The following is a 13,643-nucleotide window of genomic DNA, read 5'->3' as shown; positions in this document are numbered from 1 at the left end:
TCCACCATGGAACCATTACAGTATTTTCCATGCTACTGATCTGGGGCTACAGTCCCCATCATTCTCAGTCCTCAGCTTGCCAGAAGATCTCACACTGTACTTGTGACATTGCTTGGCACAAAAACCGTAAGAGCCTTGCTGGATCAGACCAGAGACCCATCTAGTCCAGCATCTTGTTCTCACATTAGCCAGCTGAATGCCCCTGTGGAAAGAACACAACCAGGACCTAACAGCAAAAACATTCTCTCCAATTATGATTTCCAGCAACTGGTATTTTTTTGGAGGCATGCTGTCTCCAAGAGTAAAGGTAGAGCGCACTTCTATCCTCCACAGGGTTGTCTGCTACACTTTAAAGTCATCCAGGTACTCGCCTTGTTGCATAATTTTCACTCATGGGTCATTCCACACCAAATCACCTGATTTTAATAGTTGTCCACGCTCTCACCACTCAGATTTTCTTCAAAAAAATTATGTGTAGATACTTATAAGTTCAAAGTAATATTTTAAGATTTTTTTTGGTCCAAAATTGGCTTATTTTTCAACCGATTGGGCTTATTTTGGTATCAAAATAAAGCTAATTGTTGTCTCTTTCAAAATAAGGTATAAAAATTGTCTGAAGTGCCACAGAAAAGGGTCACCGGCCATTCAAAGTGAAATTTTGTCATTTTATTCCCGTTAGCTTCAATAAGCCATAGCACGCAAACCACAACTAACATATGTTTCATACTTTTGTTGTAGAGTGGGCTAACCATGTACTTGTTATGTTTTAAAAATAAGGAGGGTGTTTTTTGTGGTTATAAAATAAATTGATTTTGAAGTAAATGTTTTACAATTTTTATTTATTTATTTATTTATTTTTGTGCACGTTAACCCTCTTATGTTACAATGTCATCTGATATATTTTAAAATTTTAGTTTTATTGATTTTTAATAAAAAGATGCATATATATATATATATATATATATATATATATATATATATATATATGTATGTATGATTTTACAATTTAATATTCAACCAAATAACACAATGTAACATTTGTCATTAAAAAACAAACAAACAAAACCTCCCCATGACTTCCCTCAGCTTCCCCTTCTGGTTCTTTAAATATTTATTACTTCTGCTTAATTTTTGTCTTATTTTTATGATCTTATACCTCAATATACTTAAATTCTTATCATTTTTATACCAAATTTTCTTTTGTAATTACTTGCACTGAATTCCATTCCATATTATTATTTATTGACCTTTAAACTTATTTTCTTACTTGTAAGTGTTTAATCAAACCCTGCTAGTGAGTCCATTTCTTTACAATATTTCTGTAGATACATCATAAACGGTTCCCAGTCTTTTTTAAAGTCTTCATTATCATTGTCTCTGAGTCTTCCTGTGAGTTTCACCATTTCTGCATATTCTATATATAAATCTTTATTGCGGTCCAAAGACCCGTAAAACAATTTCAGAACAAAATACAATTGAGACAGCCAACCACAGAAGAGAGAAAAACCAAGGTGGTCATTTTGTTTTGTCTCAAACATGATGATCTTTGATTCTTATAACTTCCAAAAGATACTTTGCCATGGCCAGTGTACAGTGGCACCTCTATAGTTGTGGACTTAATCTGTTTCGGGATGCTGTTTGCACCCCGAAAAATCCGCAACTAGAGAGCCTCTTCTGTGCATGTGCGCAGTGCAATCAAGTGTTTCTGCGCATGCACAAAGCACAGAGATTGCTTCTGCACATGTGTGGGCGGTGAACCCGGAAGTACAATGGAACCCCGGGTTATGCATACGATCCGTTCTGGGCCGCCGTGCATAACGTGGGCATGCCTATCCCGAAAGCACGAAAAAACCCCCAAACCAGAAATTGCACAATTTGAGCGCTTCTGCACAGGCGCAAAGTGCGCAGAAGCGTTCTGCGCATCCAGGGGTCGCGCATGCTCCGGAAACGCTTCCGGGTTGCGGGCGTTCTTAACTCGAACGTCCGCAACCTGGGGGGTGCGTAACACGGGGTTCCACTGTAAACACTTCCAGGTTTGCTGCGTTCGCAAGCTGAAAGTCCATAACAAGAGTGGAACGCAACACGAGGTATGACTATAATATCATTAGACCTATCATCCAAAATATATTTAATATGGGAGGCTTCAGATTTTCCCAGCAGATTTGCCAGTAAGGGATTGATCAGTTGACCCCTTGCTTGCTCATATTGCCCACAATGCAGTAAGATATGCTTCATGCAATCAACATCCTGAGAACATAAACAAAGCCTATTCTGATAGGGGATGCCTCTCAGTCTACCATTTAGCACTTCCGGTGGAAATACATTTAGTCTGGCTTTGGTAAATAAACGCCAATAGGTTGGTACAGACAGGTTCCTAAGATATGAGGATATCTGAAAGTTGTACCCATATTGGATTCCTGATGCTACCGGGCCACAAATTACATGAGATCGAGATCACAGGTCACTATGTGAGATGTCCCAAAGCCTTTGCCTCAGGGATTCAAGGGCAGTATCATAGCCCAGATGATACAAGAGAGATGGTAGCAGTCCAATCGAAGTGGCTTTTTTGGCCATAGTTTTCAGCCATGGGCTGATAAACTCCTCGTTGGTTAAATGTAGAAATAATCCCTTCCCCAGGCCAAATACTGAAATCTTGAGCTAGTATCTCAAGGCAGCCCACCATGCTTTAGTAGAGAGTGGGCATTCACCTGTTTCCAAAAATTTAATTTGGGAGCTGTAATAGGGGCTTCTCGGCCTTTTGACTAAGATCAAGTGTAGTATCTGCATATTCCATAAGTTTGGCTTGCCATTCTTCTTTCGTTGGTATCTTGTCCTCTTTCCATTTTGGGGCTAGCAGAGTCCTAGCCACTGTTGTAGCATACATGAACAGTTTTTTCCGCTCTTTTGGTAATTCCTGCCCTATTATACCTAGCAGAAATGCTTCTGGTTTTTTAAGAAAATTTATTTTAAACATCTTCAATTCATTATATATCATTTCCCAGATATTTTTTATTATTTTACAATTCCAGCAAATATGATAAAATGTACCTTCTTTCTCTTTACACTTCCAGCATTTATTGGAACTAGTTCTATACATTTTTGCAAGCTTAACAGGAGTTAAATACCATCGGTAAATCATTTTCATATAATTCTCTTTCAGAGTTGTGCAAACAGTAAATTTTAAATCGACTTTCCATAATTTTTCCCAATCTTTCATTTCTCTCTTTTTTTCTTTCCAATCTTTCATTTCTATATTGTGTCCTAAATCTTGTGCCCATTTAATCATTATACATTTAACCTCTTCATCTTTGCTTTCCCATTCTAACAAATTATACATTTTCTTCAATATTTTACTGTTATCCTCTACAAATTCTCTTTGAAATCTAGAAAAGAGTGTAGCTAAATCCTTTCTTTTTATCTTTAAAAACCTCATTTACTTGAAAATATTGCAACCAATCATCAACATGATCTCGAATCTCTTCAAAATGTTTCAATTTTAATTTCCCTTCTATTTCTATTAAAAGAACTCTATATGTAAGTCATTTTTCTCTCCTGTTTATTTTTTTAATTGATGTTGCTTCCGTTCTAATAAATCTTTATATCTTTCCCATACTTTTAAAAGTGATCTCCTGATTATGTGACCATAGAATCCTTTATGCACTTTCCCTTTATCATACCACAGGTACGCATGCCATCCAAATCTGTTGTCATTTCCTTCAAGATCCAACAAATCTGTGTTTTCCAATTTGATCCAGTCCCGGATCCAAGCAATGCAAGCAGCTTCATAATATAATTTAAAATCCTATAGGCTGTTGCTGGGGAAGGAGGGGGAGGGGCTCAGAGCAAGCATTGTCACAATGGTGTTTAGATGGAGCTGTTTGCCGGGCTCCACATTTGCTGAATTAAAACCACAAAATACGAATGTATTGCTTTTCTTTGATCCTTGAAGGGGGAAGAGAGAATCTGACAGTAAATCCTTTGATTTCATTCACAAGAAACTTGTTAGACATAATAAATAAATACATTTTTTTTCTTGCTGATTCAGTGGTCAGACCAGCATCATTGACCATATTACATGTATGGGAAACAAAATAGCTTTGACCATATCATTGCAGGAGTGTTTTACACAATAAAATGAACAAGGTCTCTGAGACGTATTTTGTTTTTATTAAATAATCAATAAAACTTAATTTTTAAAATATATCAGATGGCATTATAACATAAGAGGGTACAATTTTAACTATTATCATGAATGTGTGAGTTAATTCAGGCTCAAGGAGCCCTTAAACCTGTACAAAAATAAAAAAATTAAAATTGTAAAAAAATTATATATAATCTTTTTATTTAAAAAAATCAATAAAACTTAATCTTTTAAATATATCAGATGACTTTGTAACATAAGAGGGTTAACGTGCACAAAAAATAAAAATAAATAAAAATTGTAAAACATTTACTTCAAAATCAATTTATTTTATAACCACAAAAGACACCCTCCTTATTTTTAAAACATAACAAGTACATTGTTACCCCATTCTACAACAAAAGTATGAAACGTGTTAGTTGTGGTTTGCGTGCTATGGCTTATTGAACCTACCAGGAATAAAATGACAAAAATTCACTTTGAATTGAAAAGGGGACCCTTTTCTGTGGCACTTAAGACCATTTTTATACCTTATTTTGAAGGAGACCACAATTAGCTTAATTTTGATACCAAAATAAGCCCAACCGGTTGAAAAATAAGTGAAATGGGAGGTTTTTTCTACACTGACGCAGAAATTCCATTAGCCTAAATCACATGAAAATCGAAATTTTCAAAAAATTATCCTGTGCCCAATTTTGCACCAAAAAACTTAAAATATTATTTTGAGCTTATCTCATAGGTATCTACACATAATTTTTTTTTGAAGAAAATTGAGTTATGAGAACACATGGCACCAGGTGGTTTGGCCTGGAATGACCCTCATGACTGTTTTTTTTAAGAGGTGTAGTATCATTGGTGACTTTTGCTCTCAGATGCTCCCCGTCAGATAAAGCACCTCCCACCAACTGCTGAATCATTTGGGAGATGCAGTACAAAGGTCAAAAGCTAAGTTTAAAAGCTCATTTGGCACAACACCATATTCTGCATTGGGAACAATATTTTTGTGAGCCATTTTAAAACTCTGGTGAACCCTCAATCCTATTTGTGACTACAGATCTAACCTGAGCCATTTTTGAAAAGCTAATTGCAGCCACTCAACATGCTAACCCTTTCAAGATTTCTGCATGTCAGAGCTTCAGGTTTTCTCCCTTCTGTCTCCTGCCTTTTGGAAGTGGCATCTATAATCCCACGGGACTGCTCCTCATTCCCAAAACCACCATCATTTGCTGAAACTCTGTGCCTCTGCTTTTCCAGTCAACATAACAGCTGCTGGAATTCCAGTGTCAATACAACATTGGCACAGATCTGGAAGCTTTTAATGTTAACAAGCCTGTTGTGAAAACCAGTGTTTTCATGCACAAATAGTAATGCTTAAGTGTTCAGCAGAAATGAATGCAAATTATATAAAGTTATTTCCTTCCTTGTATCTTGGTCAGGTTGTGCTATTACTTTTATAAAGCAAAATTCCCCTGAAAGGGAATCTGTTGAAGGTTTCAATTAATCTGCTTGTCTTTTATTTTCTCTGCACAGCTACAGCTGTTGCTTCTTATTTTACCCTCCAAAACAGTATAAACTTCAACAAATTATACTGTGGTAGAGAATGCCACACTGTTATCACTGTGTTTATCAAGTGAGGTTTTTTGTATATCTCTTGTTCTTTACCAAACCCTCCACTCAACTTAATCATTTTCCATCTTGCTCATCCCCCTCTCTTGAGCAGGTGGGCCTAGAGGCTTCTGGCTATTTTGGCATTTCTCTTGGGCTCTGTTTTAGTTTTATTTATTAATTTTGTGAAATGCAGAAATTTCACAGCCTTTACTTGCCAGTGTTTTTCAAAATCAAAAGACATGATTTAGTGCTTTCTTTCCAGATAAGTTGCTGTTCTGGTTTTGGTAACCCAAAGCTCAACTTTAACTTTGGCGCTCAGGATGAGGTTGCTTCAGTTCTGACCCAATTATGACATCAGCATATACTTTTAATAAATCCATGCTGAATGCTATTTGCTCTATCCAAACCCATAGCTGAAGGTTCAAGAGGATTGATATCTGGAAAGTAATTGTGACATAAGTTTTTCCCTCCCCGGCTTGGACGTCATCAGCCTCCCTGTCGGAAAGGAACTGTTGGAAACAGAAAAATTTAGATGATGGTGGTATTTAGGAGATAAAATGGTAAAGGTAAAGGACCCCTGACAGTTAAGTCCAGTCGTGAACGACTCTGGGGTTGCAGCGCTCATCTCGCTTCACTGGCCGAGGGAGCCGATGTTTGTCCACAGACCATTTTTCCGGGTCATGTGGCCAGCATGAATAAGCCGCTTCTGACAAAACCAGAGCAGCGCACGGAAATGCCATTTACCTTCCTGCTGGAGCGGTACCTATTTATCTACTTGCACTTTGACATGCTTTCAAACTGCTAGGTTGGCAGGAGCTGGGGATAACCCTAAATACTGGTGGGAAGGAGGGGAGAACTCAACATGGGGATGCCATTTTGACATGCATAATATATAGTTCAGAACCTAAACACTATCAATAAAGGGTTCTTCTCTGATGCTCATATAGAAAATTCCCTATTTGCTTTTCAGTCTTTTAAATTATGGGGTATTTGTTTCTTAACCATTGTCTTTTTTTGTCACATTTACTTCCCACACCCCCTGACAGGTTACATTAGGAAAAGTGTTAAAAGTCATAGTGGTAATGCGGAGCCTCTTCATTGACCGAACAATTGTCAAGGGGTATCATGAAAATGTATACACGGATGATGGCAAGGTAAGTGTCTCTTCCATATTTCCCTTTGCTATGGATGTTTATATGGAACTTGGTGCTCAGACAGTTACAGAAGAGCAAGTCTCTACAACTGATGCATCCCTGGCCCAAGAAGCTGTCCTAATGTTATTTATGTAAAGCACCCCACTTTAAATGTTAGATAACTTCTCTCCTGATTTACTATGTCCTCAGCCCTTAGACCAGGTGTGAGGATCCTTGCCCCCCCCCCCGATGTTGCTGGACAGCAAGTACCACAATCCTTGGCCATTACCCATGCTTGCTAAAGCTGATGGGAATTATCATTAAGCAGCTTCTGAATGGCCAAAAGTTCTCCACACTTGCCTTAGGCCCATGTTGCATCATTATTAGTATCTACTATTGCTGGGGCACATCAGTTGCCCAGGCTTTGGATTTCTCTCCCCCCACCGCCAAGCCACCAGGAAATTGTACACCAATTTTCCATTCAATAAGAAAAACCTCTTTCTGATGAGAAATCAGGGACTTGTCCCAAGTTGCTTTAATCTGATGGTAACCACAGCATTCTGGATGGCAGCTATTAAGGAAGTGCAACCTGCTTCCACGAGTGATCTGCTTTATGGGGGGGGGGAAATCACCTGGTTTGAACCCCTAATTTCTCTTGACTGCATGCACTCCATATGGCTTTCTGTGGAGCTTTAGAGGATGTTAATGAGACCTGACAGCCTTCAAGTTGGTTTCTTTCTCTCTTCAGAGTGGAATGGGCTCTTGCTGAGACACCCACCTAGGCTCACCTTTTTGCCAGTAACAAGTACTAAGCACTCCTGTCTCTCGCATTCTTCCCCCGCCCCTCTGGATCTCTCTCTCCTTATTACAAAACCCATTAAAAATACAAGGTTCATTATAACCAGACAAGCACTTGGCACCCATAGGCCATGTTATAATGAGGACAGAATTATTTTTCAAAAAAGCGAATCTCTTGTAACATACAACATTGTGTTACAGACTGACCCCTGAGTTCCTTAGCTGCTTGCCCTCCTTAGGATTTAAAAGGCGGTGGTGGGGGTGGATCTGCTCTGCTGGAAAGAACATATAATTCCATTTTTCGGGTAAAAGATTCTCCCACTAGAGAGAAAATAAAAGGTGTCCAAAGATTTCATTGGCCTGGCTTTAAACTGGGTTGCCTAGTAGCACGCACAGGCTGAGGTAGGGACACTGCACATGTGCAGAAGCTTCTGGAATTTCCTGAAAGGAGGGGGAACTTGTGCCACTCTTCTCCTGGAACTGACTGACAGCATCAGTGCATGTTTCTCCTGGAAGCTTTGTCAGGTGGGAACCTTAAGGGATGCATTTCGCTTCCACACAGAAGAACACACAGTTCCAGTTCTCACCCATCTAAAGAAGGTTCTTCACTTCACTTCCTTTGCAGGGGAGCATACAAGTGAAGCAGACATTTAAGATACCAGTAAAATAAAATCTAAAAACTGACTGTCCAAAAATCCTCTTTTTCTTTTCAATGTGCAAAAGAGATAATAATCTATCTGGCACCTCAAAGTGGAGCTGGGGTATCTCATAAGTTTAATACACTTGGATCCCTTTTTACCAGCAAGTGCTTGAGGTGACTTGCAATCAGTCATATTTTTTTTTAATCTTCACAACATTGTACTTATTGAATTTTTGTGTTTTCAATCTGGAAGCTGCTTTGGGGTGGGGGGCAGGGTATGCGTGAGCATACATGAAAGGCAAGGTAGAAATGTCCTAAAATAAAATAAAGCTTGTGAAGGAGCTTGTAGCAGAGTATTTGAGTACAGTAGTGCCATCTGCTATCATTTTTCCATACTGGGATCTTTTGGGATCTTTTGGGCAGAATACACATTTAATAACTTAATTAGTAAGATTACAAAAGCCTACCTTTCCAGCTGCCAAAGACACACACATACACCAGTCAGAGAGAGAGAGCCAATGTGGTGTAGTGGTTAAGAGCAGTGGACTTGTAATCTGGTGAACCAGGTTCGGTTCCCTGCTCCTCCACATGCAGCTGCTGGGTGACCTTGGGTTAGTCACACTTCTTTGAAGTCTCTCAACCTCACTCACCTCACAGAGTGTTTATTGTGGGGGAGAAAAGGAAAGAAGATTGTTAGCCGCTTTGAGACTCCTTAGGGTAGTGATAAAGTGGGATATCAAATCCAAACTCTTCTTCAGTCTTCATTTAGATTTGTAAGTACCTGAGGGCAGAGACCTGTCATCTTCTTCTTTTACTCCATAAAATGCCAGATACATGGATGAAGCTATAAATATTATTATCATAGTATAGCAAAGGGGCACAAAATTCAAAAAAGCCCCAATGGAAATCAAATTCATGTGTGCATAAGTTTGGATTGCAGAGTTACCCTGGGTCAGGCTAGAATGGGGAGTCTCAGATCCTTACAGAGGTGGTGACTCATATTCAGTAAAGCATATGACAAGGGTGAGGAACCTTCTTCAGCAAAAGGGCCACATTCCCTTCTCATCAACCTTCCATGGGCCATATGCCAGTGGTGGGCAGAGCTGGAGGTAGAAGTGGGTAGCGCAGTGAAAATAAATTCTGACCTTGTGCAGTAGGCTAGATACTACACACACACATACTTCTGTATTCTCCAGGCATGCAAGAGTCATTATCAGAGTTCAAGGGCACAATCCAACAAGGCAAAAACACTCAAGGAGGGTACAAAGCAAGGCTCGGGAGGAGAGTGGCCTGGGTGGATGAGGGTGGCTGAGAAGGGACTGCAGCATATGGTGAGGGAATTCCAAGAGCCAGGGCTGGGCTTTCTGTCACCCGAGGCAAGGACCCACTTTGTCACCCCCCCTCCCCACATGCGTTTGCGTACACAGACACACACACCTCTCAACACATTTGTTCATAAAGGGCATAAAAAGTAGCTTTAAAGAGTCTGGAGAAGAGATAGTCTCTCCAAATAGTAAAATTGTCTGTGTGTGTATCTGGCTTTCATTCAACATTAAGCAGATCTCATCAGAGAGTAATGGATCATTTGACAAATTCTAAGTATTATGACTGTATGACAGACAGACAGACAGATAGATAGATAGATAGATAGATAGATAGATAGATAGATAGATAGATAGATAATGGAAACTGTGATAATGATCAGTCACATACCCAGAGAGTAAGCCCTATTGAACTCAGTGGGACTTACTTCTGAATAAAAATGCTTAATATTGCAGTATTAGACTGCAGAATCTTTCTTTACACATGTTCCTGGGAGTAAGCTCCATTTAATTCAGTGGGACATTCTTCTTAGTAGTAAAGGCTTGCAGTTTAAGGCTCTAAAAGCAGGCATGGCCAAACTTGGCCCTCCAGTTGTTTTGAGACTACAATTCCCATCACCCCTGACCACTGGTCCTGTTAGCTAGGGATGATGGGAGTTTTAGTCCCAAAACAGCTGGAGGGCCAAGTTTGGCCATACCTGCTCTAAAGAATAAAGAAAAAGAAAAATACTCCACAAGTTTTCTTTAAAAATTGCTGGCTGCTGCACCATTTGCAATTAAAGAATTTAGAGTGGATTGGCTACATTTTCCTTCCAAATTACAGGAAGGGATAAATACAAAGTGCTTCATATTCAAAGTGCATCACATTTCTTTCATTGCAGGTATTTTATTTTCAGTATAAAGACAACTCATTTTTGTAGCTGATTGTATGCAGCAGTGACCTCTTTATGTATAGTATACACATGGTGTAAACATGTATGTTGTCCTCTAGATCCCAACACACACTCACACACACTGAGAGACAGACACAGAGAGAAAGAACACCTAAGTAACCAATACACCAAAGTGCTTATCTTGTGAACTTGACATGTAAATTGTTAAAGCATGACAAAAGCATCTGTCCCCAAAAAGGACAGGAGGCGGTGTTCTGATCTCTTTAACTAATCTCTGAGACATTTAGGGAAGCAAAAGAAGAAAGCAATGAAACTTCCCCCTTTCAACTTTGCTTGGTGAGCAACCTTCTCAAGGATTTCTTTCGCACACAGTTCCAAAAACAGACGGGGAAAGGGGAAGGAGGATCATTTTCCAGGATTTCCTGCTTCCCCTTGCAAATCAGCATCCCTGTGGTGCTCAGCAGCTTGAGGTCCACAGAAGGATGCTGAAGGACACTTGGCACTTTTAGACTCCGGAGCTGCAAGGAGGGGGAAGGCCCTCCCCCGGTAAGCTGGGAGTCTCATTGGAGCCCCTCTAGAGGCTTCACCTGGGGCTGAGACCCCAGCTATCCCCCCCTTACCTGCAGAAGCCATATATAATAGCCAGATATTCCTGAGGGACCCACTTGGCCCCTGGGCCTTGATTTTATGGCTTTGTTTCAGTGCTTTTTGTAGCACTGAGTTTCACTTTTGCTGAAGATCCACACATCATTTTTCAGCTGCAGTGACAGTGAGGAGAGGTTTGGTTGAACTAGTGCAGTATTGCTTTCTTAACTGCACCTTTTTGGGACTGAGTGATTGCCATCATAGCTGGGTTTTCTTCTTGAAGAGCTGCTTTGGGAAAACCGCTTAAGTGATGTTGAACAAGCTTGTTCTAGTTTATCCACTCTCACTGCCAGTGGTTGAGAGAGATGTCCTATGAGAAAAGAAAAGTAGATTATAAAAATCAAAACTCTTGTCTTAACCGTGAAAGGGGCCTGTTGTTCTTCCTATTCAAAATACAAATAGAAATGAAGAAAAGATGGACAGGAAGTTTTCATGCCAAAGTAGAGTGAGAAAATGCTCAACCTCCTATGTTACTCCCCTCTCCCTGCGTAACACTTCATTCAACATAGTGCTTTATAAAGGAAAGAAGAATGTCTGTCCCTGCCCTGAAATCTTAATTTCCAAACCAAAAATCTAAATTTCAACAGAGGGAAGGAGAGGGTTTTTTTGTTTTTTGTTTTTGTAAAGTGTATATATTTTGTTAAACAAAAAAATAAGAGGGGGGGGACCCCATGTTAACAAATGCTGTTGCATGTAGGATGAAGGAGCTAAGCCAAAGGCTTCATTAAAAGGTGTGGGGGGGGGGGGAGTTGGCAACACAGATGCATCCCAAGAAAGTTTTTCCAGGCTTAAGGAGGTGAAGCAAAGCAAGGAGTAAGACTGAGTTTCCTAACAAAGTGAAGACAGGCATATTAGCTGGCAAGGCCCTGCTCATATTCTAGGCTCTTCGAATAAGTAGATTTGCCGTTGGAATTCTAAGTATTTGACTGACAATTTACTTTCAGTTCTTTCAGGCATTTTATTTAGAAGTCCCACTAAAATCAATTGCTCTGATACTTCTTGGTTGGCTTGGAAGTAAGTCACTGGGACCACAGTCCTAGAGACAGTTTGCTCAGGCCAGCTGAAATCAGTAGCCTTAAGCATGTTTTTATTGGATGGCATCCTGTGGGTATTCCCCCCTCCCTTCCCCAACATGGGGAAAAGGTGGACCATTTATAATGTAGAGTGGAAGACATGAGATCAGAACTATTAACGCTTTGCTTTGTATTGTGCATTAGGCATTTAACATTCTGTGGTCTAAATTGCTTCTTGCCTTTTGCACAAGGTGGGTGCTTCATCACAATCTCACTTGAATTACCCTGTTAAGCAACCTGTGTTGTGGCAGTTACTCTGTGCTGCAGCTTTCCCCCCTCTTTTTGGATGCAAACTGGGACCTGTCAGTCTTCACTTTACAACCAGTTCTGGCTCTGATTCTCCTGCAGTTTCTCCTGGCCCATCGCTCCACCACAGACTGATGCATTTTAATTGGCCACATAGCAGCACAAGTGGCTTCATGCCACCCATATTTTCAGGCATACTCTCCCCACTTCTGCCAGTGGCACAGTCCAAGCATGACAGGCAATTAGCTGGTACCATTCAGATACTTGTCTAACGGACTTCTTGCAGCTCATCCTTTTGGGACAGACTTTGACCCGAGCCATTAATTTGCTCACCCAGCTCTGCTAATCAAAACAAAAACTGCATTAGTATTTCTTTGGCAGTTGTGACTCGCTGCATTTGTACAAGTGCTGGAAGTGGGGAAAGAGCCATGACTTGACAAGTTTGGAATGGGCAGTGCTACCTGGCCAAATAGGTTTTTTGCACCAGGTAAGCTTAAGGAATGTGAGGAGGGGGTGTCTCTGTTGAATTGCCCTGTTAAGCCACTTGGGTTATGGTAATGTTCTGACTTCGTTAATTACCCCATATCAATAAGAAAAGGCAGCTTTTTGCCTCCCAGCATAAGTGAGGAGAAGAAATAGTGGTATCAAAGGAAAGCTTCAAAGACAGCCAGAACCGTCTCTCGAGTAATTTCTGATCCCGGCATTCTTTCCACTTCAAAGTAGGATGTGTGTGTGTTTGGGTAAAGGGGAGGGGGGTTGAATCCGATTTCTCTAATAAGAGTTGGCATCAGCCCTGTTTGATATTAGATGCAGGGAACATTTTGATTTGTTATCGCCTTTGAAATCGTTCAGACGACCTTCAGAAAATGGCCTCTTGTTACTTGCGCTGGGGGTGGGTGGGGAGAGTAGGGCACTGGGAGAAAGAGAGAGAGTGAATTGAGGCCCAATTTAATTCACATGCAGAGGATGCCTTGAAATTGTGCTCTCAGCAGCTTTTTAGTTACAAATGTGTGTCTTGATTGAAAGTGAAAAGTTGAAGAATAATAGACCTGCAACAATGCATTGTTTAGCACACCCGCCTCATTCGTTTGGTTTCATGGTGGTGGGTTTACAGGCCTTGCATATGGCTCCATTTTATTTTTAA

General features: G+C 40.2%; 1 protein-coding gene across 3 annotated transcripts in view; it reads left to right on the top strand.

The window, feature by feature from the left end:
• The window catches only part of MED27 (mediator complex subunit 27), a 176,957-nt gene that overhangs the window by 136,245 nt on the left and 27,069 nt on the right, over nt 1-13,643 (top strand). For 2 of the 3 annotated variants that reach the window (XM_033137055.1, XM_033137057.1), the window contains exon 5: nt 6,796-6,903. In XM_033137055.1, the coding sequence (XP_032992946.1) occupies nt 6,796-6,903 (108 nt within the window). Of the gene's footprint in view, nt 1-6,795; nt 6,904-13,643 lie in introns of those variants that run through there. The other variant, XM_033137059.1, reaches the window with a different exon arrangement.

Source organism: Lacerta agilis, chromosome Z, assembly GCF_009819535.1.
Source record: "Lacerta agilis isolate rLacAgi1 chromosome Z, rLacAgi1.pri, whole genome shotgun sequence".
NCBI classification, from domain to species: Eukaryota; Metazoa; Chordata; class Lepidosauria; order Squamata; family Lacertidae; genus Lacerta; species Lacerta agilis.
This window is presented reverse-complemented; position numbering and strand designations above follow the sequence as displayed.